Source organism: Stigmatopora argus, chromosome 8 (assembly GCF_051989625.1).
Source record: "Stigmatopora argus isolate UIUO_Sarg chromosome 8, RoL_Sarg_1.0, whole genome shotgun sequence".
Lineage (NCBI taxonomy): Eukaryota > Metazoa > Chordata > Actinopteri > Syngnathiformes > Syngnathidae > Stigmatopora > Stigmatopora argus.
Genome location: NC_135394.1, coordinates 16,388,616 through 16,413,798, shown reverse-complemented (window position 1 = coordinate 16,413,798; position 25,183 = coordinate 16,388,616). Strand labels below are relative to the sequence as shown.

Below are 25,183 nucleotides of genomic sequence, written 5' to 3'. Positions count from 1 at the left end.
TAAATTACACAATATAATGCGATAAATTTCGCAATATAATGCGATAAATTTCACAATATAATGCGATAAATTCACAATATACCGCGATAAATTTCACAATATAACACGATAAATTTCACAATTATGCGACAAATTTCACAAATAATGTGACAAATTTCACAAAATTATGCGACAAATTTCACAATATAATGCGATAAATTTCACAAAATTATGCGACAAATTTCACAAAATTATGCAATAAATTTCACAAAATTATGCAACAAATTTCACAATATAATGCGCCAAAAAAATCACAATATGTGACAAATTTCACAAAATAATGCAACAAATTTCAGAATATAATTCGATAAATTTAACTTTTTCAATCTTATGAAATTGACATTTGGTGAAAAACTTTATCATCATATCACTCCACTTTATAATTTTTCAGCTACAAAAATAGTCATAAAATCTAATTGTTTACCATAACAATAATTTCAAAACCTCAATTTTCAAAACTTCTATCAAAACCGATCTGGCAACCTTAATCCGTACCACATGTTAAAATCCCCAAAACTGTCCCTGGGAAAAAAACAAAAAAAAATCCCATCCAAGTGAGTGTTTTGTCAGCGTGGTGCTGCCGCAGCTGTCCAAATTCCTCGGGTGGGGGGGCTTGGAATGAGAAGCGCTTGGCGAGGGGGGAGGGGCAACGGTTTCTCGCCAAGGCAAAACACGCGCCGTCGTCTCCTTGAACTTTTCCCTTTTAGCAGATCCACTTAGGCCAGTCACGTCAAGGTGAAGCTCTGCCGGGATCCCGGCAACTTTTACGGGGATTCGGTGGGGGGGATTAGCGCCGCTAAAAACGGGCGTTGACGTGTCAAGGGGACTTCTCGCTCCAAGAAGCGGCCACGTTCCAAACAGCTTTCCAGCTGTTGCTCCGTCTTTTTTTTGCCCTCAGTCCGGGCTTGCAGGCTAATGGGGAAATAATAAAAAGACATGAAAATGGTGAGGGCGAAAAGGGGGAATTTGGCAGGATTTAAATTGTCGGATTGTGAAAATTGGCGGCTCGGTGGCGGCGTGGTTAGTGCGTCGGTTCGCAGTTTTGGGGTCTGAGGGTTCGAACCCGGGGAGTCCTCGTAGTGTGGATTTTGCGTGTTCTGGCCTGGGTTCTCTTCGGGTACTTTGGTTTCTTCCCAGACCGCAAAAATATTCATGCTAGGCTAATTGGATGCTAACTTGTAGCTAGCTATAATTGCACATAAGTATGTGTGGTAGGTGGACTGACCTGGATTTGAACCCAGGCCAGAACACGCAAAATCCACACTACGAGGACTCCCCGGGTTCGAACCCTCGGACCCCAAAACTGCGAACCGACGCACTAACCACTCCTCCACCGTGCCGCCAATTTTCGCAATACTAGCGCGTTGACCTCGCAGCTCTGGGGTCCGAGGGTTCGAACCCGGGGAGTCCTCGTAGTGTGGATTTTGCGTGCTCTGGCCTGGGTTCTCTACGGGTACTTTGGTTTCCTCCCAGACCGCAAAAATATTCATGCTAGGCTAATTGGATCCTAACTTGTAGCTAGCTATAAGTGTGTATAAGTATGTGTAGTAGGTGGACTGACCTGGATTTGAACCCAGGATCCCAGAGCTGTGAAGGCAACGCGCAAGTATTGCGAAAATTGGCGGCACGGTGGAGGAGTGGTTTTTGCGTCTGTTTGCAGTTCTGGGGTCCAGGGGACGAACCCAGGGAGTCCTCGTAGTGTGGATTTTGCGTGTTCTGGCCTGGGTTCTCTACGGGTACTTTGGTTTCCTCCCAGACCGCAAAAATATTCATGCTAGGCTAATTGGATGCTAACTTGTAGCTAGCTATAAGTGCGTATAAGTATGTGTAGTAGGTAGACTGACCTGGATTTGAACCCAGGATCCCAGAGTTGTGAGGCCAACGCGTTAGTATTGCGAAAATTGGTGGCACGGTGGAGGAATGTTTATGGCGTCGGTTCGCAGTTCTGGGGTCCTGGGTTCGAACCCAGGTGGGTCTTCGCGGTGTCGAATTGGCATGTTCGTCCCTGGGTTGTCCACGGGTACTCCGGTTTTCTCCCACATCGCAAAAATATGAATGCTAGGCTAACTGGATGCTAACTTGTCGCTAGGTATGAGGGTGTGGAATTGTGTAAAATGATGCAGTATTATCCAGTTTCATTTTTACTTGTTAAAAGGACAATGTTAGCACTTAATGTTTAGTAAAATCGTAAAATATTCATTATGTACGTGTATATATTTGTTATTTGTATTTTATTGGACCTACTACTGTGTTGTAATAGACAAGAAGGCTTTCTTCTAAGTAAGACGGTGGTGACGTGAAGGTTGCTCGGTCAGGGTTCGGCTTGTGGACAATGAAGGCCCTTCTGCAGGGTGCGGGGGTCGGGGTGGTGCCGGGGTCGGGGTGACCACGCCCCCCCCATGGGCCACCCGTGCAACAAAGAGAGCTTTATGGGAGGAGGCCGGAGCAAAAGGGATACCAAAGAAAGAACGTTGCGATGGATTTAGCTTGTAGCGTCAAATTAAAGCCTATCTTGGGCAAATTGGGTTTGTGTTGATGGCTATTAGCATTCGTGTTGTGGCTACTTCGATTTGTGTTGCGGCTAGTTGCAATCATGTGGGCAATTGGGGTTTGTCTTGTGGCTATTTGTATTTGTGTTTTGACAATTTGGGTTCATGTTATGAAATTGGAGTTCATTTCATGATTATTTACATTTGTTGTTACAGTTGGAGTTCATGTTGTGACAATTGGGGTGTTTTGTTGTGACAATTGGCGTCCGTGTGGTGACAATTGGGGTTTATGTTATGAGAATAGGGTTCATCTCATGGTTATTTGCATATGTGATAATTGGGGTGTTTTGTTGGGGTTCGTATTGTGGCTATTTGCATTTGTGTTTTGACAATTTAGGTTCGTAGTAGGGTTATTTGCATATATGTTGTGACAATTGGAGTTCGTGTTGTGGCTATTGGGGTTCAATGTCATGAAATTGGGGTTCGTGTTATGAAACTGGGGTTTGTATCGTACAATTGTGGTGCTTGTCAAGTCAGTTGGTGTTCAAGTTGTGGCTATTAGCATTTGTGTTGTGGCTACTTCCATTTGTGTTGTGGCTAATTGCAATCATGTGGGCAATTTGGGTTTGTTTTGTGGCTATTTGCATTTGTGTTTTGACAATTCGGATTCGTTTCATGATTAGTTGCATTTATGTTGTGACAAATGGAGTTCGTGTTGTGAAAATTGGGGTTCATGTCATGGTTATTTGCATATATGTTGTGACAATTGGGGTGTTTTGTTGTGACAATTGGGTTTTGTATTGTGGCTATTTGCATTTGTGTTTTGACAATTTAGGTTCGTGTTATGGTAATTTGCATATATGTTGTAACAATTGGAGTTCGTGTTGGGAATATTGGTATCCGTGTTGTGACAATTGGGGTTTAATGTTATGAAATTAAGGTTCGTGTTATGCCTATCGAGTCAATTGGTGTTCAAGTTGTGGCTATTAGCATTTGTGATGTGGCTTTTCGCATTTGTGTTGTGGTTACTTACAATCATGTTATGGCCAATTTGTGCTTTTTTTTTTGAAGTTTCTTTCTTTCTTTTCGGCCCGATACCCGCGAGTCACCGTACGAGTCCGGCGGAAATCTAACCTTGTCGGCGTCCTCATGCATTTTTGTCAAGGGGGTGCTCTGAGTAGCCCAGCTGCCTCATGACCTCGCTGCAGTAGGCCTCCACCTGCCGGATCTGCTCCACGCTCAGCCTCTCCCGCCAGGCGTAGATGGCCTCCTTGGCGTCCCTGGACGAGATGAGGAAGGGCCGGTCGGACGAGTAGCCGCGACCGTGCGTCATGTTGAGGGCGAAGCTCTCCAGCGCCGGCGAGGAGCTCAGGTTGGCGAAGCGGTATAGATTCTGCAGCTCCCGGGCCGGCTGCAGGACCAGGTCCTCGTAGCGCACGCGGTGGTAGCTGCGCCGCAACCACGGCGGGGCGTTGCTCACCAGCGTCATGTCGCCCAGCCAGTTGTCGCAGATCACCTCCATGGCACTGGAGACGTAGTTCTCAGCGCGGTTTACTCGGTTGTTGGGGACTAGCAAGCGTTTGTATTTGTCGTTGTGTTTCTTGCTACGTAGCACCTGAGCAGCAGCATTCAAAAAATTAAATTAAACCCCAAAAATTCCCACAAAAGACCGTATTTTCCCAAAACCTAAAAAATTGTGACCATTTTCAACATTTCAATAAACCTAGCATTGATCAAGGATTTTTTTAAAGGTTAATTTCCCAGATAAACAAAAAATATAGCAGCAAAATTTCAATATTTTTTTGAAAAATATGCATTTTTTAATGAGTCATTCTGCCCTAAAGGGTCTAATTAAGATACTATGTTTTAATTTAAAAAAATGAATCAGCAATACATAAAAATAAATACATTTTTGAAAAATTGTCAAATAAACAAAAAATATAGCAGCAAAATTTGAATATTTTTCAAAAAATATGCATTTTTTCATTAGTCATTCTGCCCTAAAAGATCTCATTAAGATACTATGTTTTAATTTAAAAAATGAATCAGCAATACATAAAAATAAATAATCTTTTTTAAAAATCTCAGCTTTTTCAATGGATAAAATTAAAAATAATTTCACCCTAGGGGCAACTTTAAAAAAATAAATAAATTGCAAACCCCCAAAATTTGCACAAACATGCTAACAAAGAATCACTTGTTTTTGCTTGAAAAGTTCCCAGGATAATAATGGACCATTTTGATCGCAGTTATCAACAAATATAGTCATTCATACTTTAAGGTCAAATCAGTTCAACAGTCAACATCTAAACCTGCCACGACTTTCAAAATAAAGCAAATAATTAATAGCTTGAGTGTTAAAGTAACACTCCTTTACAAATTATTTTTTTGGGGGGTTTGACAAGCTTGCAAGTTAGCGTTAGCGTGCATGTTTGTTGACTATTAACAGAGCCTTGTTACAGAAGGCTAACCAATTTGTTCACTTTACATTGGTCAATATTTTGTCAAAATAACAGTTTGTCAGCTAATGAGGAACTCACAGGCTGCCATTGACAGCGATAGACGTCCAATCCAGCCCCCCTGACCCTTATAAAAATATAATAATAATAAAAAAACAGGTGGTAACATTAAAAAAAAAAGACCTATGCGATTATTTTAAAAGTGAGTTGATATTTTTACTAGTTACAACTGTATTTATTTACTTATGCTAGCTAGCTAGCAACCAAGTCCAATGGGATTGGACGTCCACCGCTGTCAATGGCAGTGAATGAGTCAACTAGATTTTTGATCACCGCCAGCCCTTCGAGGCCAAACAGATTGGACATCTGTGGCGCTGAATGGCAGAGAATGAGGTAACGCCATTTTTTTTCAAAAATCACTTTTCTTATCTAGGACAAACTTTTGGAATTTTGATGGCCGCCAGCCCTTCGAGGCCAAATAGATCTGACATTTACGGCAACGAATGAGTGAACTCATCTCATTTTCTGAACCGCTTTATCCTCACTAGGGTCGCGGGAGGTGCTGGAGTTTATCCCAGCTGAATTGGTGGCCAACCAATTGGAAGACACTTGGAGATGGACAACCAATCATAGCTAGGGGCAATTTAGAGCACATGTGTCAAACTGGCGGCCCGGGGGCCAAATCTGGCCCGCTGCATCGTTTTGTGTGGCCCCGAGTGCTGACTTTTTGTTTTAGGATCAAATTAAAATATAATAAAGTATAGATGTATATTAAATTTCCTGATTTTTTCCCCCCTTTTAAATCAAGAATTGTAATTTTTTAATCCATTTTTTCTGTTTTTAGTTCAAAAATCATTTTGTAAAATCTAAAAATATATTTAAAAAAGCTAAAATAAACATTGTTTTAGATCTATACAAATATTTTAATCCAGTTATTTTAATCCATTTATAAAAAAATATCTAATTATATCTAAAATAGTCCAGCCCACGTGAAATCAAGTTGACGTTAAAGCGGCCCGCGAACCAACCCGAGTCTGACACCCTAGATTTAGTGTCCAATCACTAGCATGCATGTCTTTGGAATGTGGGAGGAAACTGGAGTACCCAGAGAAAACCCATGCAAACTCCACACAGGTGTACCGACCTGGATTTGAACCCAGGTCCCCCCACTGCGAGGCCGACCCGCTAACCACTCATCCACCGGTCCTCACCTGGATACTCTCCTTGACGAGGGCCTGCTTGGACTTGAGCCTGGAGTTATGCACGGCTCGGGGGTCCCGGAAGAGCTGTACGATCTGCAGCCGGATCTCCGGGTCCTTGACCAGGGGCACGAGTGTCCCCAGATCCAGCACGCGCACCCCCTTGATGACCACCACCGGGTACTTCTTGCACTCCCGCTCCAGCTCGCGGATATCCCGCCTGGGGCACTTGGCGCAACGGTCCTCCTGCACCAGGCCAACGTGGTGCCGCTGGTGGGCGTCGCACAGGGGCTCGGAGCACACCACCTTGTTCATCTTCCAGCCGAAGATGAAGGCCGTGCTCAGGTTCTGCGAGCCGGCGTACAGCTTGAGGACGGAGAAGTCGCAGCGGAAGAGCGAGCTCAACATGTCGCGGACGGCCCCCTGCAGGCTGCCGGCGTCGCCCGGGTACAAGGCCTGCCAGATGTGCCACATGGGCTCGTACAGGTAGAAGGCGTCCGGGTGCTGGTTGAAGAGCTCCCCCAGGAACGAGGAGCCGGTTCTCCAAGTGGCGTGCAGGTAGATGTGGCCGCGGGGGGATCCCGGGGGCTCCGTTCCGTTCTCGGAGCCCCGCGTTCGATCGCCGGTCTCCCAAAGCACTTCCACGGCGGTCCTCAGGTCCGAGCACCGGGACTGCTGCTGCTGCTGCTGCTGCCGCTGCTGCTCCTGCAGGAAGCTGTGCTTGGAGCGCTGCATGGAGCGCTCCCCGAAGTCGAACACATACGGGATGAGCAGGAGCAAACCCGTGTAGGCGAGGATCACGAGTAAGTATTTCTTCTGGAGCCTCCTCTTCATCGCTGGTGAAGATCGGGAGAGAAGATCCGCTTGTGAGGGAAGGGAGGCAGCGCGGCCGGATTGTGTTTGCGCACTCATTTGGCGGCGGGGGGCGGGTCGAGGGGCGGGGCGAGAGGCGGGGTCTAAGAGGATGGGTGACGTCACGGTACGGCCGAAGGCGGGAGCGTTCCTTCGTAGATGTGATTTGCCACGTTCAATATGGCGACCACGTTGACGTGTCCGATCTAAATAGATTCGGAACATATGGCTAAATACAATTTACCGTATTTTAAACAATAAATACACTTTTACAAAGACAGTTCAGGAAACAAAAAAGCTGGAATTATTTATTTTTAAGTACGTGCTTAACTTTAGAACGCATGCTGGCTCAAGAAGCCTTTCGCGGGGAAATATTATTTACTTCCTGGTTTCCTGTCGTCACTGTCTGTTGCATTGTGGGACAGTACTACTAAAACAAACCAATTCCGCTTTAACTTGTTTTATAGTCACGTTTTATCCCTTTTTGACACGCGAAATACGATTCTTGACCCTTAAAGATAAACAACGCACCTTTTTAATAATAAAAAACATAACAAAATTTCCCGAATACGGGATGAATAAAGTTATCCAATCCAATCCAATAACCTTTTGTGGTTCACGCATGCGCACATTGCCTTTGAACGCGCCGATGCAGAGGATGCTAATGTTTTGAGTTAAAAGCTAAACTCCACCGGTGACAAACACAAATGGCAGTTTCCGTGATATATATTCCACATATAAAGTAATAATAGTTATTCTCCGTGTATGGAGTCCTCTCTTCATGTAACGCTTAGCTAAACAATGACTCACTGGACTGCCTTCGAGAAGGAGACGGAGAGGGAAACCAAAGAACTGATCAGGTGCTTAAGTGGATTTCAGGATGAAGAGGAACAGAACTTCCAGCTGGCTCTTAAATTCGTCTGGTCCAACTTTAAGTGAGTTCATTTTTTCTCTTTTAATTTACAATTTCATCTGCCAAACACGGAGACACCTCATTGCATTGTGGTGTCCTCCAAGGGTCCATTCTAAACACCCTCTTATTCACCATAAGCAATTGTAAACATGAGACCACTACTAAAATGGCGACAACTTTTATGCTGACTCATCTTGATTTATTCGGAAGGAAACACAAACAGAAGAAATTCATCCTTAATTTTCTTGTTGTTTTGCTGTTGAATAATGTAGTGGCTTATTGTGCATTTTAATCTAACTGCATTTATTTTATTCATCTAAGATTCCATCGTTTCCTGGATGTGGACAGTCACAAAGTGCAACGTAGCATCACTGGGTAAGTCTTTATTATATTAAATAAGAGTTACATCAATAGTAGTATCAGTCCTAATATGGCGATAAAATGATGTGTGATTACTCATAATTCACGTGCTGATCCTGTGTAAAATCTACGTTTAATAAATGACAATATATTTTTTTGTGTGCATAGTATTTATGAAAAACTGATGATCCACTCGGAAGTGAGCAAGGCCGGAAGCTGGATGAGGCTTACGGATGAGTTCCTCAATTCACCCCTCGCTCATACCGTTGGAATACAAGTACGTTCAATTTTCCATATTTTTCTCGCTATTATTCTCACGTTTACTATTTCTTCTTCCCCCAGACCGAAGTCCACTACAGCATACTGTCGCTGCTCCTATTCTTATCAAGTTCTCCCTCCAATACTAACTTCACCGAGAGACCCCGAGTCAGGGAGACGGGTGAGTTAGTCATTTTTCCATATTTAATTTTAATATTTTAAAAGGGTCTGCGTTAAAAAGCACACATGGTTTCCTTTCTCAGTCATCAAAGACAGTTTCGACTGGGCTAAATATCTTTTGGAGGGTGAAGATATTGACAATGGGCCATTTCCTGATACGCCTGTGAGTATCACTGATTTAAAAAAATAAAAATATTTTGTATTTTTTTTCCCATCCTGATTAATTACAAAAACATTTTATTTTTATTTTTCACTCATCATATAATACTGAATAAATATTATATTATATAGATCAGGATGACTGAATCACTGTTTAGTTTTGTCGAAACGTTCTCTTATTTTGAAAGTAGCCTGCTCACTTCCTTTTTCACGACAATTCAGTTGTTTCAAGCAGTGTTTTTTGCTAAATTAGCTAAAACCAAAACATGAGTAATAGCTGATTCACTGTTTGTGTTTCTTTTATTTCTTTAACTATTGAAAAAAGGACAATTTGAGAAACATTATTTTTTACATGCTGGAAAAAAGCTCACCAAATCTGAAAATTCTACAAAATCTATATTTGTTGACGTTTAGCTTCTGTGTATTTTGAAGAAATCAAATCACTTCCCATATTTATACGATCACAGGTGTGGTCCGAGGACGACAGCGAGGACGAGGACGGCCGACAGCCAATCAGCAGGGAGGACTCTGGGATCCAGTTGGACAAGACCCCCCAGGAGGACAAAGACCATGCTGACAAGGCGGTTTCCGTTCCATGGATAGGTTGGATCCACTCAAACTTTGCTACGTGGATTTAGCCATTGAATTTTAAATATATATATATATATTTTTTTATTGCAGTGGGTGAACCGGACGCCCGGGCCTGGCTAGAGCAACATGTGGTGAGCCCTTACTGGGGTCCACACGCCCCCCGATTTGCTCACAGCTTGCATTTACACTCCAACTTGCTCAATGTTTGGTAAGCATTTGGTTTCACCCCCTTTTAGGGCATTCAATTCAATTAAATGCCTTTATTATCATTATAAAAGTACAATGAGATGTAAATCTTGTCCATAAAGTGCACACTTTAATAAGGAATCTTTTTGTGACTACTTATATACACGCATAAAATGAAGGACAATGCATTTAAAACAAATAAATCAATACAATGCGTTGCAAATTACATTATTATACACTTATTTATTATGTTGACTACTTATTTACTTATTTATTGATCATTTATATGTTTACTTGTTTTTATTATTGGTGCACTTCTCTGCTTATTTGTGTTGTTGACTACTTATTTATTGACGACTAATTATTTGTTTGTTTGTTATTTTTGTACCCTTGGTAGTAAAGCTTTAAATCTCAATATACTTGAAATATAATTAACCCTATAATGACTAAAGCATTCAATTCAATTCAATATTTTTTAATTAATTGAATGCCTTTATTGTCATTATACAAGTACAATGAGATTTAAAGCTAAAAATAAGTATGCATAAAAAATTATACTTATTTATGCTTACTTATACTTACTATCTATTTTTACTACTATTCATTTGTTATGTTGACTATTTATTTATTAGTTATTTACTGGTTATTTATTTATTATTATTGATCTTTTTGTTGTTTGTGCACTTCCTTACTTATTTATGTTGTTGACTACTTATTTATTGTTATTATTTATTACGTATTTATTGATTATTTATGTCTGTTGTTGTTATTTGTGCACTTGGTGGTAAAGCTTTAAATCTCATTATACTTGTATCATGACAATAAAGGGATTCAATTCAATTCAATTCTACCATAGATTGTATGAAATATGCTGTCATTTTGTGACGCTAAAGACAATTATTCCTTCACAGGGACCAACATTTATACAACACGGATCCGCTGTACCTACCGGAAGAAAAAATCTTTGTCACCGAGACCCAAGTCATCCGGGAAACCTTGTGGTGAGTGTGAAATAATCTTAAAAGTAAACAAAGAATGTTTCAATCTATGACATCACCTTCAATCCGTTTCACGGCCATACATCTTTGTCATAGGGAATTTGTATGTCACGAAATCTTGCCCTAATTCAGACATGGGCAAACTACGGCCCGTTAGACTTTTTAATCCGGCCTGCCGACGTTGTCCAAATTATAGTAAAAATCAATGACCGCACTCATTTCCCTGCAATACCCTCGTTTCCCCGATAGGTAGCGCACTAGTCTAGTAAAAGTATGTAAATGTGTGGGAGCTCAAACAGGAGATTAGTTTGTTATTGGAGCTGCTTGAGAATACTGACTCATTTCTGAACATTTAACTTTTACTGTGGACATCCTGACACACATGAATGAACTGAATGTGAAGCTACAAGAGAAAAAACAGTTAGTGCATGAAATGCAAGCAAACCTTCCGCCTTCAAAACCAAGCTGGTTTAATTTTTCAAGCAAATTTCAGACAAGTCATTTGCTCATTTCCCCACACTGGTTGCGTTAAAAGAGGCCCCCGCCCCGCATGTGAAAAAATACAGGAAATCATTGGATGACCGGGACGAGCAATTCTGTCGTCGGTTTTGTGATTTTGGAAAAATTGACAGCAGTTGTTCATCCCAAATGTATTTTTTTTTTTTTATGACAGGCTTTTTTCCGGAGTTAAGAAACACTTCCTGTTCCAGCTTCACGACGGGAACGTGACTGTCAGAAATAACGTGGCGGTGACTCACCTCACCGGGGTAAGTGTACCGTTTTTTTTAAACGCGGAAGTCAAAGGTGGCGCCGTTAATGCCTGGTTTTTGGCGCTCCCTGGCAGAACTGCCTGCGCTCCGTGCTGGAACACGTGGCCGCGTATGGGCAAGCCGTTTTCCAGCTGCAGACTTTCATCGACGAAGTGACGGGCCACGGGTCGGAGCTGGGTCCTGCCGGATCCCAGGGCGGCTCCGAGCCGCCGTTCAGGACCTACCAGGCTTTTGTGTGGGCTCTCAACAAGTACTTTATGGGTTTCAAGGAGGAGCTGACTGCCATTGAGAGAGGGCTCGTGTGCAAAGGTATGTTTTGACCAGATGATGGGCCCCAATTCAAAAGTGTTGTTTTGGTCCAATTGGAAAATACGTCAAGCCAAATGACAATTAGCATCAGTAGAAGAACATTGGAAAACTACCTTTAAAATACATTAAAGGAAATCTTTTAAAAAATCAAATTAGTTATTTCAATATACCCTATTTTCTGCACTATCAGGCACAGCAAAAATATTTAGATATACTATAATGATTTTAATGAAAATTAAGAAAACAATCCAATTGGAAAATACTTAAAGTCAAATGAAAACTAGCATGAATGGAAGAACTTTGGAAAATTACTTTAAAAAGTTTTTGGAAAGTGCTCCAATTTTATTTTGTACTTTAATATAACGTATTTTCCGCACTATGAGGTGCAGCAAAATTTTTTATGTATTAAAAATAATGAAATTTAATTAGAAAATACCTCAAGTCAAATGAAAAATAGCATGATTAGAAGTTTGGAAAATTACTTTTAAAAAGTTTTTTGAAATGGCTCCAATTTTATTTTGGATTTTAATATACCATATTTTCTGCACTATAAGGCGCAGCAAAAAAAAATGAAATCAAAGGAAAAAGAAAGACGCATAGAAGAAAATTGGAAAATTAGTACTTAAAAAAATAGATTTCTGAAATTTAAAAAAAATCTGAAATATATATCTAAAATAATGACATTGCTCCAATTTTTGGGTATTTTAATATACCATATTTTCTGCACTATAAGGTGCAGCAAAAAAAAAATATATAAAATGAAATCTAATTGGAAAATACCTCAAGAAGAAGAAAATTGGAAAATTAGTACTTAATAAATAGATTTCTGAAATAAATAAATAAATCAGAAATATATATCTAAAATAATCACATTGCTCCAATTTGGGGGTATTTTTATATACCACATTTTCCACACTATAATGAGCAAAACAAAATATATAATATACACTGCACAATGTTTTCATATGCTCATTGGTTTGTTATTCCAGACGAAACCGTGACGCTGTCCGCCGTTCTGGACCGTCTCAGCCCACACCTAGCACAGCTCAAAGTCCTGCAGCGCGTCTTCCGCACGGGTGTCGCCGAGGTGCCCCCCGAGACCCCCAACGTGGTGCGGGCCTCCCACCTCCTCAACACGCTCTACAAGGCCATCATCGAGTACGACAGCGTCGGAGAAGCTTCGGAGCAAACGGTAACGCCTTCGCCTAGCGTATTTTCCTCAATTTCCGTGAGCCAAAATGGCTTTTTTTATCTCCGTCAGGTGGCGTTGCTGTTTTCGCTGTGGACCGAAACCGTGCGACCGTATTTGGAGATCGTGGACGAGTGGATCGTTCACGGACATTTGTTCGATCCCGCCAAAGAGTTCATCATACAACGGAACAAAGACGTGGCGGTCAACCACAGGGACTTTTGGCACGCCACGTACACGTTGTACAGCATCTCCGAGACGGTGGAAAGCGAGATCAGCGACGCGGCCAGCGGAAGTTCCGCGGGGGACGCCGCCGCCGCCGCCGCTGGGGGGAACCGGCAGCTCACCATGGTGTCCTTCCTCAAACCCGTACTCAAGCAGATCATCATGGCCGGCAAGTCCATGCAGCTGCTGAAGAACTTGGACCGCAAGGAAGACCGCAAGCGGTCTTATGAGGGATCCTTAAGAGGTCAGTGGGGTCTTGGGTTCGAGAGCGGGATTTGCGTGAATGTCAACGAGGCTTTTTGGGAGTCAAAAGCTGAGATGGAATGCGTCTTTTGGGGATGGAGACCTTAATAATACCAAAAATAGATATCGTATCGGAGACTAGATGTCTTGAGGTGCAGTTGCAGCGTCACTGACCGGTGGCCATCTTTAAATTGAATGCTTTTATTGTCATTTGAAATGTAGAATGAGAGGTAAAGCCTCACTACCAAGTGGTGAAATAACAACAAATAAATATTCAATAAATAATAATGATCAAGAAATAAGTAGTCACATAAGTAGGGAAGTGCACACAAATAACAAACAAATAAATAATAATAAATACATAAGCTAAAAAGAATACACCAAAAATTAATAATAAAAAATAGAGGTAATAAATCAATAATTAGTCACATAATAAGTAGTCAACAACATATATAAGTAGCAAAGTGCAAAAATAAACAAATAGATAAATAATCAATAATAATAAATAAAAATTAAATAGGTAATAAATAAATAAGTAGTCACATAATAAGTAGTCAACAAATAAGTAGGGAAGTGCACAAATAAATAAATAACTAAATACTCTATAAATGATAACAAATATATAAATCTAAAAATGATACATAAATAATCAATAATAATAAATCAAAATAAAATGGGTAATAAATAAATAAGTAGTCAACAAATAAGTAGGGAAGTGCAAAAATAAATAAATCAATAATGACAAATACATAAATTATCTAAAAACAGTACATAAATAATCAATAATAACACAAAAACTAGTAAATAGGTTATAAATAAATAAGTAGTCAACAACAAATAAGTAGTGAAGTGCACAAATAACAACAAACAAACAATCAATAAATATTAATAAATAAATAAAATATAAATAAATAAGTAGTTACATAATAAGTAGTCAACAACATAAATAAGTAGGGAAGTGCACAAATAAAAAAATAATAATCAATAAATGCAAAGATTTTTGTCCCTCCCGCCTGCCTTGCAGATGCCGAGCGTAAGAGTCTGTACACGCTGTTCCTGGAGTCGGTGCGGTCGCGTCTGGGCAGCCAGGAGGCGTCCCCCGCCGCGTCCCCCGCCAGCCCCGCGACGGAGCCACGGTCCACCAGGAGGAGCCTGATCCGAATGCAGTCCGTCATCTCGCAGCACCTGGAAATGGACGACGTCCACGACCCGCTGCTGGCCATCAACTTCGCCAGGTGAGCAAATGGGTCAATCCTCTTTCTTCGTCCTCTCGTTAACCGTGGCCCATGTCGTTTTGGACCCGTCGGACAGGTTGTACTTGGAGCAAAGCGACTTCCACGAAGGCTTCTCCCGGGACGACTCCACCTTGGAGCGCTCGTCGCAGTCGGTCACCTGCCAGACGTTCGAGCTGACGCTGCGCTCCTGCCTCTACCCGCACATCCAACGGCGTTACGTGGAATGCTGCGGCAACCTCATGAAGACCTTGAAGAAGGACTACAAGCTGCTGGAGTACCTGCAGGCCATGAGGAACTACTTCCTGCTGGAGGCCGGCGACACCATGTACGACTTCTACACGGCTATTTTTGACAAGGTGCGCGAGAAGGAGATCTGGCAGCAGCCGGCGTTCCTCAACGGGCAGTTGCAAGAAGCGGTCAGCCAGCGCAGCCCGGAGGACAGTAGCAGGTACTGCTTTTGTTTTTCTGGGCCTTTTTAACGAGAGATATGGGTTTTTCAGGATCGATGACGATTTATGGTACTGTATTTTCTCGCATATTAGCCGCCTCCGCACATAAGCCGTCCCCTTAAAATTGCCCAAAATGGTTTAATTTGGCAATTTCTCGCGTATAAGCCGTCCCCTTATAATTGCCTTAAATCGTTGAATTTGACAATTTCTCGCATATAAGCCGTCTCCTTAAAATTGCCTAAAATGGTTGAATTTGACAATTTCTCGCGTATAAGCTTCCTGGTTTTTCGTTTGTCTGGTCTACATCAATTACAATAATCGAGGGATTACTGTTCGTCAAATTGCCAAATATCGGCGCCGATACTCCTTCCATCTTTATTTTTAACACCATCGATTCCATTTCTGTCCTTATTTTTTTTGGATCAGATTGTCTATCTTGTTGGAGACAATTGACCCCAGCCGGAAGAAACATCCCGTCAATAATCTTGAAGTGCTGACCCTCAGTTACAAGGTCTGTTTTTTTCTGTTTATTAGCCAAACATTGTTGTAACTCAGTGGCTGACAACCAATTCAGGGCGGCCTGCAGTTGGCTGGGATAGGCTTCAACACCCCCATGGCCCTCGCGAAGAAAATGAATCCAAAGTTGTTGTTTTCAACTTTGTTACAGGTTCCTTGGCCAGTCGACATCGTGATCAGTTCCGAGTGCCAAAAAATCTACAATCAAGTGTTTCTGCTCCTGCTTCAGATCAAGTGGGCCAAGTACAGCTTGGACACGCTTCGATTTAGCGGTACGTACCGGTTGCTCCCCTTAAACATAATACTTGTATTTACTTAAATATGTATTTATTTATTAGGGTTCATAGAATTCCCCAAGAAAGTGGAGGGGGCGCCGACGGACGACGCCAAGCAGAAAGAGCGACCGGTCAAGCAGCAGATTCATCGCATGTGTCTTCTGCGTGTCAAACTCATGCATTTTGTCAACAGTCTTCACAATTACATCATGACCAGGGTGAGCTGGGCTTAAATCTTTCACCCCCATCGACAAATTTACTGGCCAATTCCGTTCTGAGTGAGCAAAGGAAAGTTATTGAACACATATTTCGGATCATAAACGCACATGAGAATGAATCACAGGCCCGAACTATTAAAAAAATGCTAAACCGTATTGACCCGAATATAAGACGACCCTCTATTTATCAAGACTATAATTTGGAAGACAAAACTTTTTAAACACCAAATTCAATTTTTATACACAAAATATTGAGGTATATCTGAAAAAAATATATATATATTATAATATATTATAACAATCTATTGGATGCAGATAAAAGGCATGTTATTTTGCCCCATTCAAATCATGCAAAAACTGTCTATCACATCTTAATATCCAAACATTTAAATATATAAACTAAAGTGCAACCACATTTGTAAATAAATGTCGACAAATGTTATTATAAAAATTGTTTTATATTTTTTATCTGTCAGATTCTGCACAGCACTGGCCTGGAATTCCAGCATCAAGTCCAGGAAGCAAAAGACCTGGATCAGCTTATCAAGATCCATTACAGATACTTGGCGACCATTCATGATCGCTGTTTATTAAGGGAGAAGGTAAATACTAGCTTTCAGTTATTCACGAATATTTATGATTGGAACAATTGAAAATATTTCTCCTCGTTTTTTGCGCCAGGTCAGTTTCGTGAAAGAAGCCATCATGAAGGTGCTAAACCTGGTCCTGATTTTCTCCGATCGGTGGCAAGCTGGTTTTGCAGCCTGGAAGTAAGATCTTGTAAAAAAAAAAGATGGAACCTCTCAAATTCTTGTAGATTACCGTATTTTCCGGACTATAAAGCGCAGCTAAAAGATCTCAATGTTCTCAGTGTCCGCGATATTCGAGGGATTACTGTACTGCGTTTTATAATCCGTTGCGCTTTATATATGAAACACATTTTAAGATAGGCCATTCATTGAAGGTGCGCATTATAGTGCGGAAATGACGGTATTCATATATTTGTATGGATTTTTATTTATTTATTTACAGGATTGAGTCTATTTCCAAAATGGAGTCGGATTTTAAAAACTGCCACATGTTCCTGGTGACCATTCTCAACAAAGCAGTCTGTCGTGGTTCTTTCCCTCATCGTGAGTACAATTGATTAAATGTATTTGTAAGCAGATTTACCATTGAATCTAACGTTGCATTTTTGTTGGCGTGTCGTTCGCAGTGGAGTCACTCGCCCTCTCTTTGATGGCGGGCTTCGAGCAGTGTTGACGAGGGTCCGCAACGTGATTGTGAGATGTCGGGTGGGCATAATTTATTCAAAAAAATGCTTTTTATGTTAACTTGGGTTAACGTTGTTTGATATCTGTCAATGAGTTGATGCAGTGTTGACGTATGAAACTCATTAAATTCACTAATATTGTCATTTTAATGGGTTGTTTTACTTGTCCAGATTCTTTAACGTGTGCTGAATGAATTGAAATTAGTATTTTTTAATGGGTTATTCATTTTTAATTTAGCGAGATTAATTGCCATTACTCACATTCTGTATATAGTTTGGTAGCAATAATAGGGGTGATCCTACTTTGCGTTTTTTTGATTAGCACGTCCATGTCTGGAGGGATTACTATAATAATGAGTTGAACCGTCGTATTTAGTGCACTTCCTATTTTAAATGTACTGCCATATAGATGAAATATTCATCTATTCATTCCGGGCTTGTGTGGGTTTTCTCTGGGTACTCTGGTTTCGTCCCACAATCCCCAAAGATGCATGCTAGGCTAATGGTGTGCTAAATTATTCCGTAGGTATAAATGTAAGCGTCAATAGTTGTCCTTCGTCTCCCTTGCGATTGGCTGGCCACTAATTCAAGTTACCTGCAGCCTGGTGTCTGACGTTGGCTGGGATTGGCTCCAGCACCCCCTGCGACCCTTGTGAGTATAACAAAAGAAATGGCTGAATGTTAAGACCAACCGTATGTATATACATGTAGATCTATGTGTATGTATGTATATGTATATTTGTATATATGTATTTGGGTAATTTCATTGTCACAGTAGCAAGAGGGTGAGAATACAGACACAGGAAAATACATTTTAGACATAAAAAATAAATATATACATATATATAAATAAATAAGCGTGTTGCTGAAATATATATATATATGTAAATATAAATATATATATATAACAAAATACATTTTAGACAAATAAATAGGTAATAAATCAGTTAATAAATAAATTAATCTATATAAATAGATATATAAATAAATAAACGTGTTTCTGAAATATATATATATGTATACGCCCTTATTTATTTATTAACTTATTTATTACCTATTTATTTATGTCTAACAGGTATTTTCCTGTCTGTATTCTCACCCTCTTGCTACTTTGACAATGAAATTTCCCGAATACGGGATAAATAAAGTAATCTAATCTAATAAGAGGTACAAAAAAATGAACGAATAGAACGAAGCCATGGCATTTTTGTCCATTTCAAAGAGTAAAGGCGCTTTGACATCCGAGTTGAAAGCGCGTTCGTGTCAAATTCGTATCTCGAGGCACCACAGGATTATATAGTACGTACTGTAGTACATTCCTTTGGTTTTACCTTTCCTGGTTGGTTGGTTGTTGGGTGGGGGAAGGCTCCGTGGATTTATGGGTGGTGCTCCGCCCCATTTCTCTTTTGCCCGTCTTCCTGTCGTGTTTCCCTGCTTGTTTGAGGCCGGACAGGAACTCCTGTGCTCCGCCCCATGTTCATAACACCAAGCCTGGAAGGAGTCCTCGAGCTGCCGACGGAAGAGGGAAAACTACCCCGAAATCTCCAAAGTCGGACTTCCAGCAAAAAGAAAAAACGCAACGGGCAGGATTCGACGGCGTGTCCGGCTGCATGGCGCTTCTGTCGGCCTAGTCGACTCTCGCTTCCCCCCGTAATTAACCAGCAACTCTCGGCGGGTGAGTTTGGACTGATTTGAACGGTGAAGTTAAGCTAGCAAACTTTTTGGGTGTAGTCTTTTCTAACGTCGCCTGCTCGGAAATTTTCGTCTAAAAGGCGATTAAATGGAGTTGGAAGTTAGTTAAGCGTGGAGTTTTGGTTTTAAAACCGTGTTAAATTCGAAAAATTGACTTTTTCCGGACTGAAGTAGCGAGGCCGCCGTGGCAGGCTTTGCCGTAGCGGTTATATATCTACCGGGGCAGGCTTTTTCGCATTTTTAAAGACGAAAGTTTCGGAAAATATGTATTTTTAGTTGTGTAGTCTTTTTTATAGAATGACACGGGGGTGCTCTTGGGTTAACTTGTCAGTCAAAAGAGGAAAAAGTGTTTAAATGTGGCTTAAAATTGAAGCTTTGGTTGATGAGGCGTTCAAAGAACCGTGTCTTCCTTTCGTGTTGCGTTTGGGGTACAGTAAATGGGAGAATGCTTGTAAAGCATGCACGTTTGACAATAAAGTTGACACAAACGTAAAAATCAAACTTTCAGACACTTTTGAAATATTTTCCTGGTTTTTAATTTACTATTTTAAACTTCTCTCGTGTATATGTATCTTTCATGATAAAAAAAAAACAATTAAAAACATTTCTACTAGAGACGAAAGCTTAAAACAAATGAGCCATTTTTTTTGTTATTAAAAATCTTCTGGTTAAGGTCATGCATTTTACTTTTAAGAAAGGATGCGTGTGGTACGCCACATTGTTTGGTTGACAGTGGGGTGTTTTTTTTTCTGGCTTTTGTGGTTAAATCAAATTTTAAATGAGCACATTTCAAAACAACACCTTAACTAAGGCATCATTGTGTAGTTTGTTACTCTAACAAAGACAAAAGTCTGCAAAAAGTGTCTTAAAAGTGGAAAGTTTCAATTCCTCCACAAATCCATGTGACCTTATTTCTGATGTTGATGATTAAAAAAAAGATACAATAGAAAATCACAAAACGAGGAAACACAGCTTTTTTGTACACGTGGAAATGTTATTTTAAACTTTAACCCTTATTAACATGTTGCATGCTTAGTCCTATAAAGAAAGTCAAACAACAAAAATAAAGTCAATTTTTTTGCATGCTTATATGGGCTTAGGTCCTGACAAAAATAATAATTTAGGAGTATAACAATTTGGGGTGTGTAAAAAAATAAATAAATTAGAGATATATTTTTTTACATTTTAGAGGATGCAAATCTGGTGAAAAGAGATTGTTTTTAATATTTTATAATGCTACTAAGTCATAAAATAATGGACAATTATGTAGTCAAGAGAAACAAACAAATGTTTTGATTTACTGTATTTTATGGAATATAACTCACACTTTTTTTCACAGTTTGGCTGTTTTTTTAGGCTATAGTTATTTTAAAAACTCATTTTAAAAAATGCATATTTAACCAGTTGTTTTCTATTTTATTACTGTTACCTTAAAGTATTTTACTCTGGTATGTACCTTCCCAAAATGCAATTTATACTCCATTGCGACTTATTGTTTTTTTTCATCTTTGTTGTGTATTTTTTGGCTGCCGTGACATAAAAAAAATTGTGATTGATCGGTACTCTGTTTCTGTGTAAAAAAAAAAAAAAAAACCTGATTTGTTCCTCCATATCCATGAGGTCACAAAGAGATTATTTCTATAATCCGGGCACTCCCGCCTGCTTTTGCCTTTTGGCCACTTAGCCATAAGCTTCTTAACCGTGTCGTGGCAGGAGTGAAACTTCTCTCTTTCATCGGAGGAGACACTTTGAGGTTAAACTTTTTTTCCCCTTTTTTAACACATCCGCTCTTGTGTCACAAGGTTCCGACCTTTCGCAGATTTTCGCCATTTTTCTAGTGTCCACATAAAGCCCTTAACTGGAAACCGCCAGTGAATGAACAGCAATGATGTCCACTTAATGTTAACTAGAACTTTGCTTTAATTTCCCGTTAAGACGATTGAAGGGATTTTTCTGCATCTGAACGGGAAGTTGTTTTCCTTGCGTCCCGTGTTTAGAAGTCGCACTTCCCCGTCTGGTCGTTTATTGCAAGTAAACGGCAAAACTGTACACACTTTTAGCCGTTTTAAATTTTCGCTAACTCACAAGACGACAAATTAGACGTCTACTAGCGATAAACTCCCTTAAATTGACAGCAAAATGACAAAAAAACCACTTGATTGCATTCTGACTCCCTCTGCCGACCCTCCCCGTCCAATACAGCGACTCTAAACCCCCCGTCAATGACAGTGAGTGAGTTAGCGCCCCCCGGCCAATGCCAATGTCCTCCCGTGACCCCCCCAAAACGCTTTGTTTGACTGTCACGCGCGCAAAGCAAGCAGTCAGCATCAACGCCGTCAACCCCGACTCGGCACAATCGGCCCTGTGGCTTTTTTGCCGGGCCGCTCTAACGTCTTTAATTTGGTTAAATCTCAGCAGAATGACGACCAGCGTCACCTTGGAGGATGCGCTGTCCAACGTGGACCTCCTGGAGGAGCTCCCGCTGCCGGACCAGCAGCCGTGCATCGAGCCGCTGCCTTCCTCTATCATGTACCAGGTAGGGAACTCTCCAACTCGTACTTTTATTATTATTATTTTGGTACACGGTCGATTGGTCGCCGGTCTTTTGGTCGCCCGGAAGGTAAGTGATAATTACCATTTAAATCGTTGCTCAAATTCCCTAAATACAAAGTGCGAATGACTATTTAGTCATACTTAATGCCCTAGTAATTATTAGGCTAAAGAAAAGCTCAAAATTTGCCGGACTTTTATGGTTTTTTGTTGGAGAACTTGTTAAGACCCTGAGTGACGTCGCTTCTTAAAGGGACAACGCATGTACATACAAACTCTTCTACACTCACACGTCGGCTCAGTGAAACTGCTCATGGCCATTGTTGCCTTTTATTGATGCGTAGACCGTGTTGTTTTACCTTGTTTTGGCCGTCGGTCTTTTGGTCGTCGGTCTTTTGGTCGTCGGTCTTTTGGTCGTCGGTCTTTTGGTCGTCGGTCTTTTGGTCGTCGGTCTTTTGGTCGCCGGTCTTTTGGTCGCCGGTTGTCGCGGTCCGGGCAACCAAAAGACCGGGACCAAAAGACCGGCGACCAAAAGACCGGCGACCAATCGACCGCACACGATTATTTTACTCAAAATGTCTTTCTTTTCACAGCCAAACTTCAACACCAACTTCGAGGACCGCAACGCCTTCGTGACGGGGATCGCCAGATACATCGAGCAGGCCACCGTCCACTCCAGCATGGTGCGCCATTTTACGTTTTTTAGGAAACTTAATTGTTCTCTAGGAAGTACAGTAGTGCCTCTACTTACAAAATGAATTGGTTCCAGTTGTTTTGTAAGTAGAGGCATATTTTTTTCACATTCAATTGGGATCGTTTGTTCCACAAATTTTTCATACTAGGCACTATAAAGCCTTTAACAATCATGCAAATATATCCATTTTGTATGAAATATGTACTGTATTTTTTGGAGAATAAATTCCACTAGCCAAAAAATGGGGAAAAAAAATATCAGTCGCAAATGAGCATAAGACACACTAGCCAAAGAATGCACAATGACGGGGATTAAAATATATATGTGGCACTATAAGTTATAAAAAATTATACGTTAAATTAATAGGAAAAAAAGGAACAGTTGGACTGAGCTTCTGGTAATGTAACATATTTTAAGACACTTTTTTGGCCCAGCCAAACTATGAAAAATGTGCGACTTGTCGTCGTGTAGAAAGTGTAAACCAATACATTTTAAAAAAAATCGTTTTTAACCGATTCCGATCCTCAAAAAATTCCACTCCGATTTTTGATCGGGGGCATTCCGAGTGGAAACCTTGCGGTGAAATCCGACTTGCTCGGAAATTTGGGTTAGAATCCCTTCGTAACGTGAGGACTTCCCCTAGGAATGTTATAGTTTTTTCTGTCTTTTGTGTAACCAAAGGAATGCTAGCTCGCATTTTTTGGCATGGCCTGAAAAGGTTTGTGTCCAATTAGCAGTCGGCTACTCGTAGACTACTTTTGGAATCAAACGGTACTTTGTCTGTGAGCTGCCGTTCTTCCTCTCCCTTCCGACTGGAACCTCCTGGGACGAAATGACTCAGGCATGGGGAAAACATGTTTTTGGAAAAAAAATCAAATTGGGGAAGAAAAAAAACTGGCTTATTGTTTGAACAATTTTACATGTCTGTTTTCTTTTTTTGGCCTCAGAATGAAATGCTGGAGGAAGGTCAAGAGTATGCCATCATGCTGTACACCTGGAGAAGCTGCTCACGTGCAATACCGCAGGTAACCACCAGGACAGTAATACCTCTTTACTGTAACCCCTCGATTATCGCGGTTAATGTAGACCAGACATGGCCGCGATAAACGAAAAACAGCGAAGTAAGGTCACCCCTATTTAAAAAAATTACAAAAATATATATATAAAAAAATAAAAAAGCGGAGAATAGGGGAGTGGCTTCCGCTTGCGAGTTTCAGCGTGGATTTTCACATTTTTATGAACTTTAAAATATATATATATATAATTTTTTTTACTTCAGTGCTGAGTTCTTGTAGCAAGCGGAGGACAGGGGGAGTGGCTTCCGCTTGCGAGTTTCAGCGTGAATTTTCATATTTTTATGAACTTACAAAAACAAAACAAAAACTGAACAAAAAAATTCCCCCAGGGAAAAAAAAACGCGATGTAGTGAAGCCGCAATAGTTGAAGCCGCGATATTCGAGGGATTACTGTAATAGGTTCCAAGACTTGCCGCGTTAGGTGAAAAACGCAATGGTGTCTTTCATATTATTTGGACTTTTAAAACTCTTTGTGCTATTTTTTTTAATTCCCAAAGGTAATAATCTCCAATTTTGCCATTCCCTTTTTTCCACTCCCTTTTCCATGTTCCTACACTATAAACGTTTAAACTGAATTGATTTAAATACTTTTTTTTGTCATGATACAAGTATAATGAGATTTAAAGCTTCACCACAACAACAGACAAACAGATGAATAAATCATCAATAAATAAGTAATACATAATAAATCAATCTATATTGGGCCGATCCAAGACACCAATTGGCGAGGTATTACTGCTAACTCGACTCACCCGCCGTCCTCCAGGTCAAATGCAACGAGCAGCCCAACCGGGTGGAAATCTACGAGAAGACGGTGGAAGTGCTGGAGCCCGAAGTCACCAAGCTCATGAACTTCATGTACTTTCAGGTACGACGCGTGTTCCCGGGAGGGCCACCGCCGGGTTATTGACATGTTTTTGGGACGTTTTTTTTTTCCTGTCATTTCAGCGAAATGCTATCGACCGATTCTGCGGCGAAGTCCGCCGCCTTTGTCACACCGAGCGGCGCAAGGACTTTGTGTCCGAGGCCTACCTGCTGACGCTGGGGAAGTTCATCAACATGTTCGCCGTGCTGGACGAGCTCAAGAACATGAAGTGCAGCGTCAAGAACGACCACTCGGCTTACAAGCGGTGAGGAAAAAGTAGCGGCCATCCGTAACTACCGTATTTTGCTGTTTAATATTACCCCCCCCCCCAATTTAATATACCCGGGTACATTAAACGGCAGGGGTATATTAAATGGTGCACAAACGGGAAGGTACGATCCACTACCCACTCTTTATGCCGTGACGGGGTGCATCAACGTTTTGCAGATTAAAACTACTTACTGCTGAATAAAGTCTGACTTGGAATTTTAATGAACTTAAGTATCTATAATTATGCCCCCATGAACACCATCCAAATCTTGCCAAAAAAGCAGAGTTGCCATTTAAATATACCCGGGTATATTAAATGATTTTTGCTTTTTTGAGCCACCGGTTTGTGCGCCATTTAATATACCCGGGTATATTAAATGGCAGGGGTATATTAAATGGCGCACAAACGGGAGGCTCAAAAAAGCAACAATCATTTAATATACTCGGGTATATTAAACAGCAAAATACGTTAATCAAATCTGTTGTTGACAAAAAAAATAGACACGTTTTATTTAAAAAAATGTAAATGCAATCTTTCTTCCTTGTCTTTCAGCGCCGCTCAGTTCCTGCGAAAAATGTCCGAGCCTTCCTCCATTCAGGAATCCCAAAACCTGTCCATGTTCCTGGCAAACCACAACAAAATCACGCAGG

At 40.8% G+C, this 25,183-nt stretch overlaps 3 protein-coding genes across 5 annotated transcripts in view; 2 read left to right on the top strand and 1 right to left on the bottom strand.

The window, feature by feature from the left end:
- Positions 1-304: 304 nt before the first annotated feature.
- On the bottom strand, positions 305-7,080 carry chst7 (carbohydrate (N-acetylglucosamine 6-O) sulfotransferase 7). The gene is made up of 3 exons (XM_077606950.1): positions 6,199-7,080; positions 3,663-4,143; positions 305-951 (listed from the first exon to the last, which is right to left on the bottom strand). Exons 1-2 carry the CDS (start codon positions 7,018-7,020, stop codon positions 3,676-3,678), a joined length of 1,290 nt encoding a protein of 429 aa, XP_077463076.1. The 5' UTR covers positions 7,021-7,080; the 3' UTR covers positions 305-951; positions 3,663-3,675.
- A 575-nt stretch (positions 7,081-7,655) lies between these two features.
- On the top strand, positions 7,656-17,535 carry tubgcp5 (tubulin gamma complex component 5). The gene is made up of 21 exons (XM_077606687.1): positions 7,656-7,973; positions 8,273-8,326; positions 8,480-8,588; positions 8,654-8,750; positions 8,833-8,912; positions 9,376-9,511; positions 9,590-9,707; positions 10,597-10,686; positions 11,357-11,450; positions 11,528-11,762; positions 12,752-12,954; positions 13,024-13,420; positions 14,444-14,654; positions 14,731-15,102; positions 15,530-15,614; positions 15,771-15,891; positions 15,958-16,112; positions 16,589-16,714; positions 16,794-16,882; positions 17,145-17,245; positions 17,329-17,535. The coding sequence occupies exons 1-21, from the start codon at positions 7,840-7,842 to the stop codon at positions 17,373-17,375; spliced, it is 3,054 nt and encodes a 1,017-aa protein (XP_077462813.1). The 5' UTR covers positions 7,656-7,839; the 3' UTR covers positions 17,376-17,535.
- Positions 17,536-17,911: 376 nt separating this feature from the next.
- Positions 17,912-25,183, top strand: part of cyfip1 (cytoplasmic FMR1 interacting protein 1) — a 23,034-nt gene continuing 15,762 nt past the window's right edge. Inside the window, exons 1-8 of one of the 3 annotated variants that reach the window (XM_077606657.1) lie at positions 17,912-18,037; positions 18,830-19,060; positions 21,493-21,613; positions 22,221-22,310; positions 23,269-23,346; positions 24,164-24,265; positions 24,346-24,527; positions 25,086-25,182. In XM_077606657.1, coding sequence (XP_077462783.1) covers positions 21,497-21,613; positions 22,221-22,310; positions 23,269-23,346; positions 24,164-24,265; positions 24,346-24,527; positions 25,086-25,182 — 666 coding nt within the window. In that variant the 5' untranslated portion in view covers positions 17,912-18,037; positions 18,830-19,060; positions 21,493-21,496. Of the gene's footprint in view, positions 18,038-18,526; positions 19,061-21,492; positions 21,614-22,220; positions 22,311-23,268; positions 23,347-24,163; positions 24,266-24,345; positions 24,528-25,085; position 25,183 lie in introns of those variants that run through there. The other 2 variants (XM_077606658.1, XM_077606656.1) reach the window with 2 other exon arrangements.

Bases quoted from the DNA above. Each gene is read 5' to 3' on its own strand.
- chst7 (XM_077606950.1), bottom strand. From the start codon at position 7,020: ATGAAGAGGAGGCTCCAGAAGAAATACTTACTCGTGATCCTCGCCTAC. The intron at 4,144-6,198 runs GTGAGGACCGGT...GCTGCTGCTCAG, and splicing joins TCGTCAAGGAGAGTATCCAG to GTGCTACGTAGCAAGAAACA.
- tubgcp5 (XM_077606687.1), top strand. From the start codon at position 7,840: ATGACTCACTGGACTGCCTTCGAGAAGGAGACGGAGAGGGAAACCAAA. The intron at 15,615-15,770 runs GTCTGTTTTTTT...ACTTTGTTACAG, and splicing joins TGCTGACCCTCAGTTACAAG to GTTCCTTGGCCAGTCGACAT. The intron at 17,246-17,328 runs GTGAGTACAATT...TGTCGTTCGCAG, and splicing joins TCGTGGTTCTTTCCCTCATC to TGGAGTCACTCGCCCTCTCT.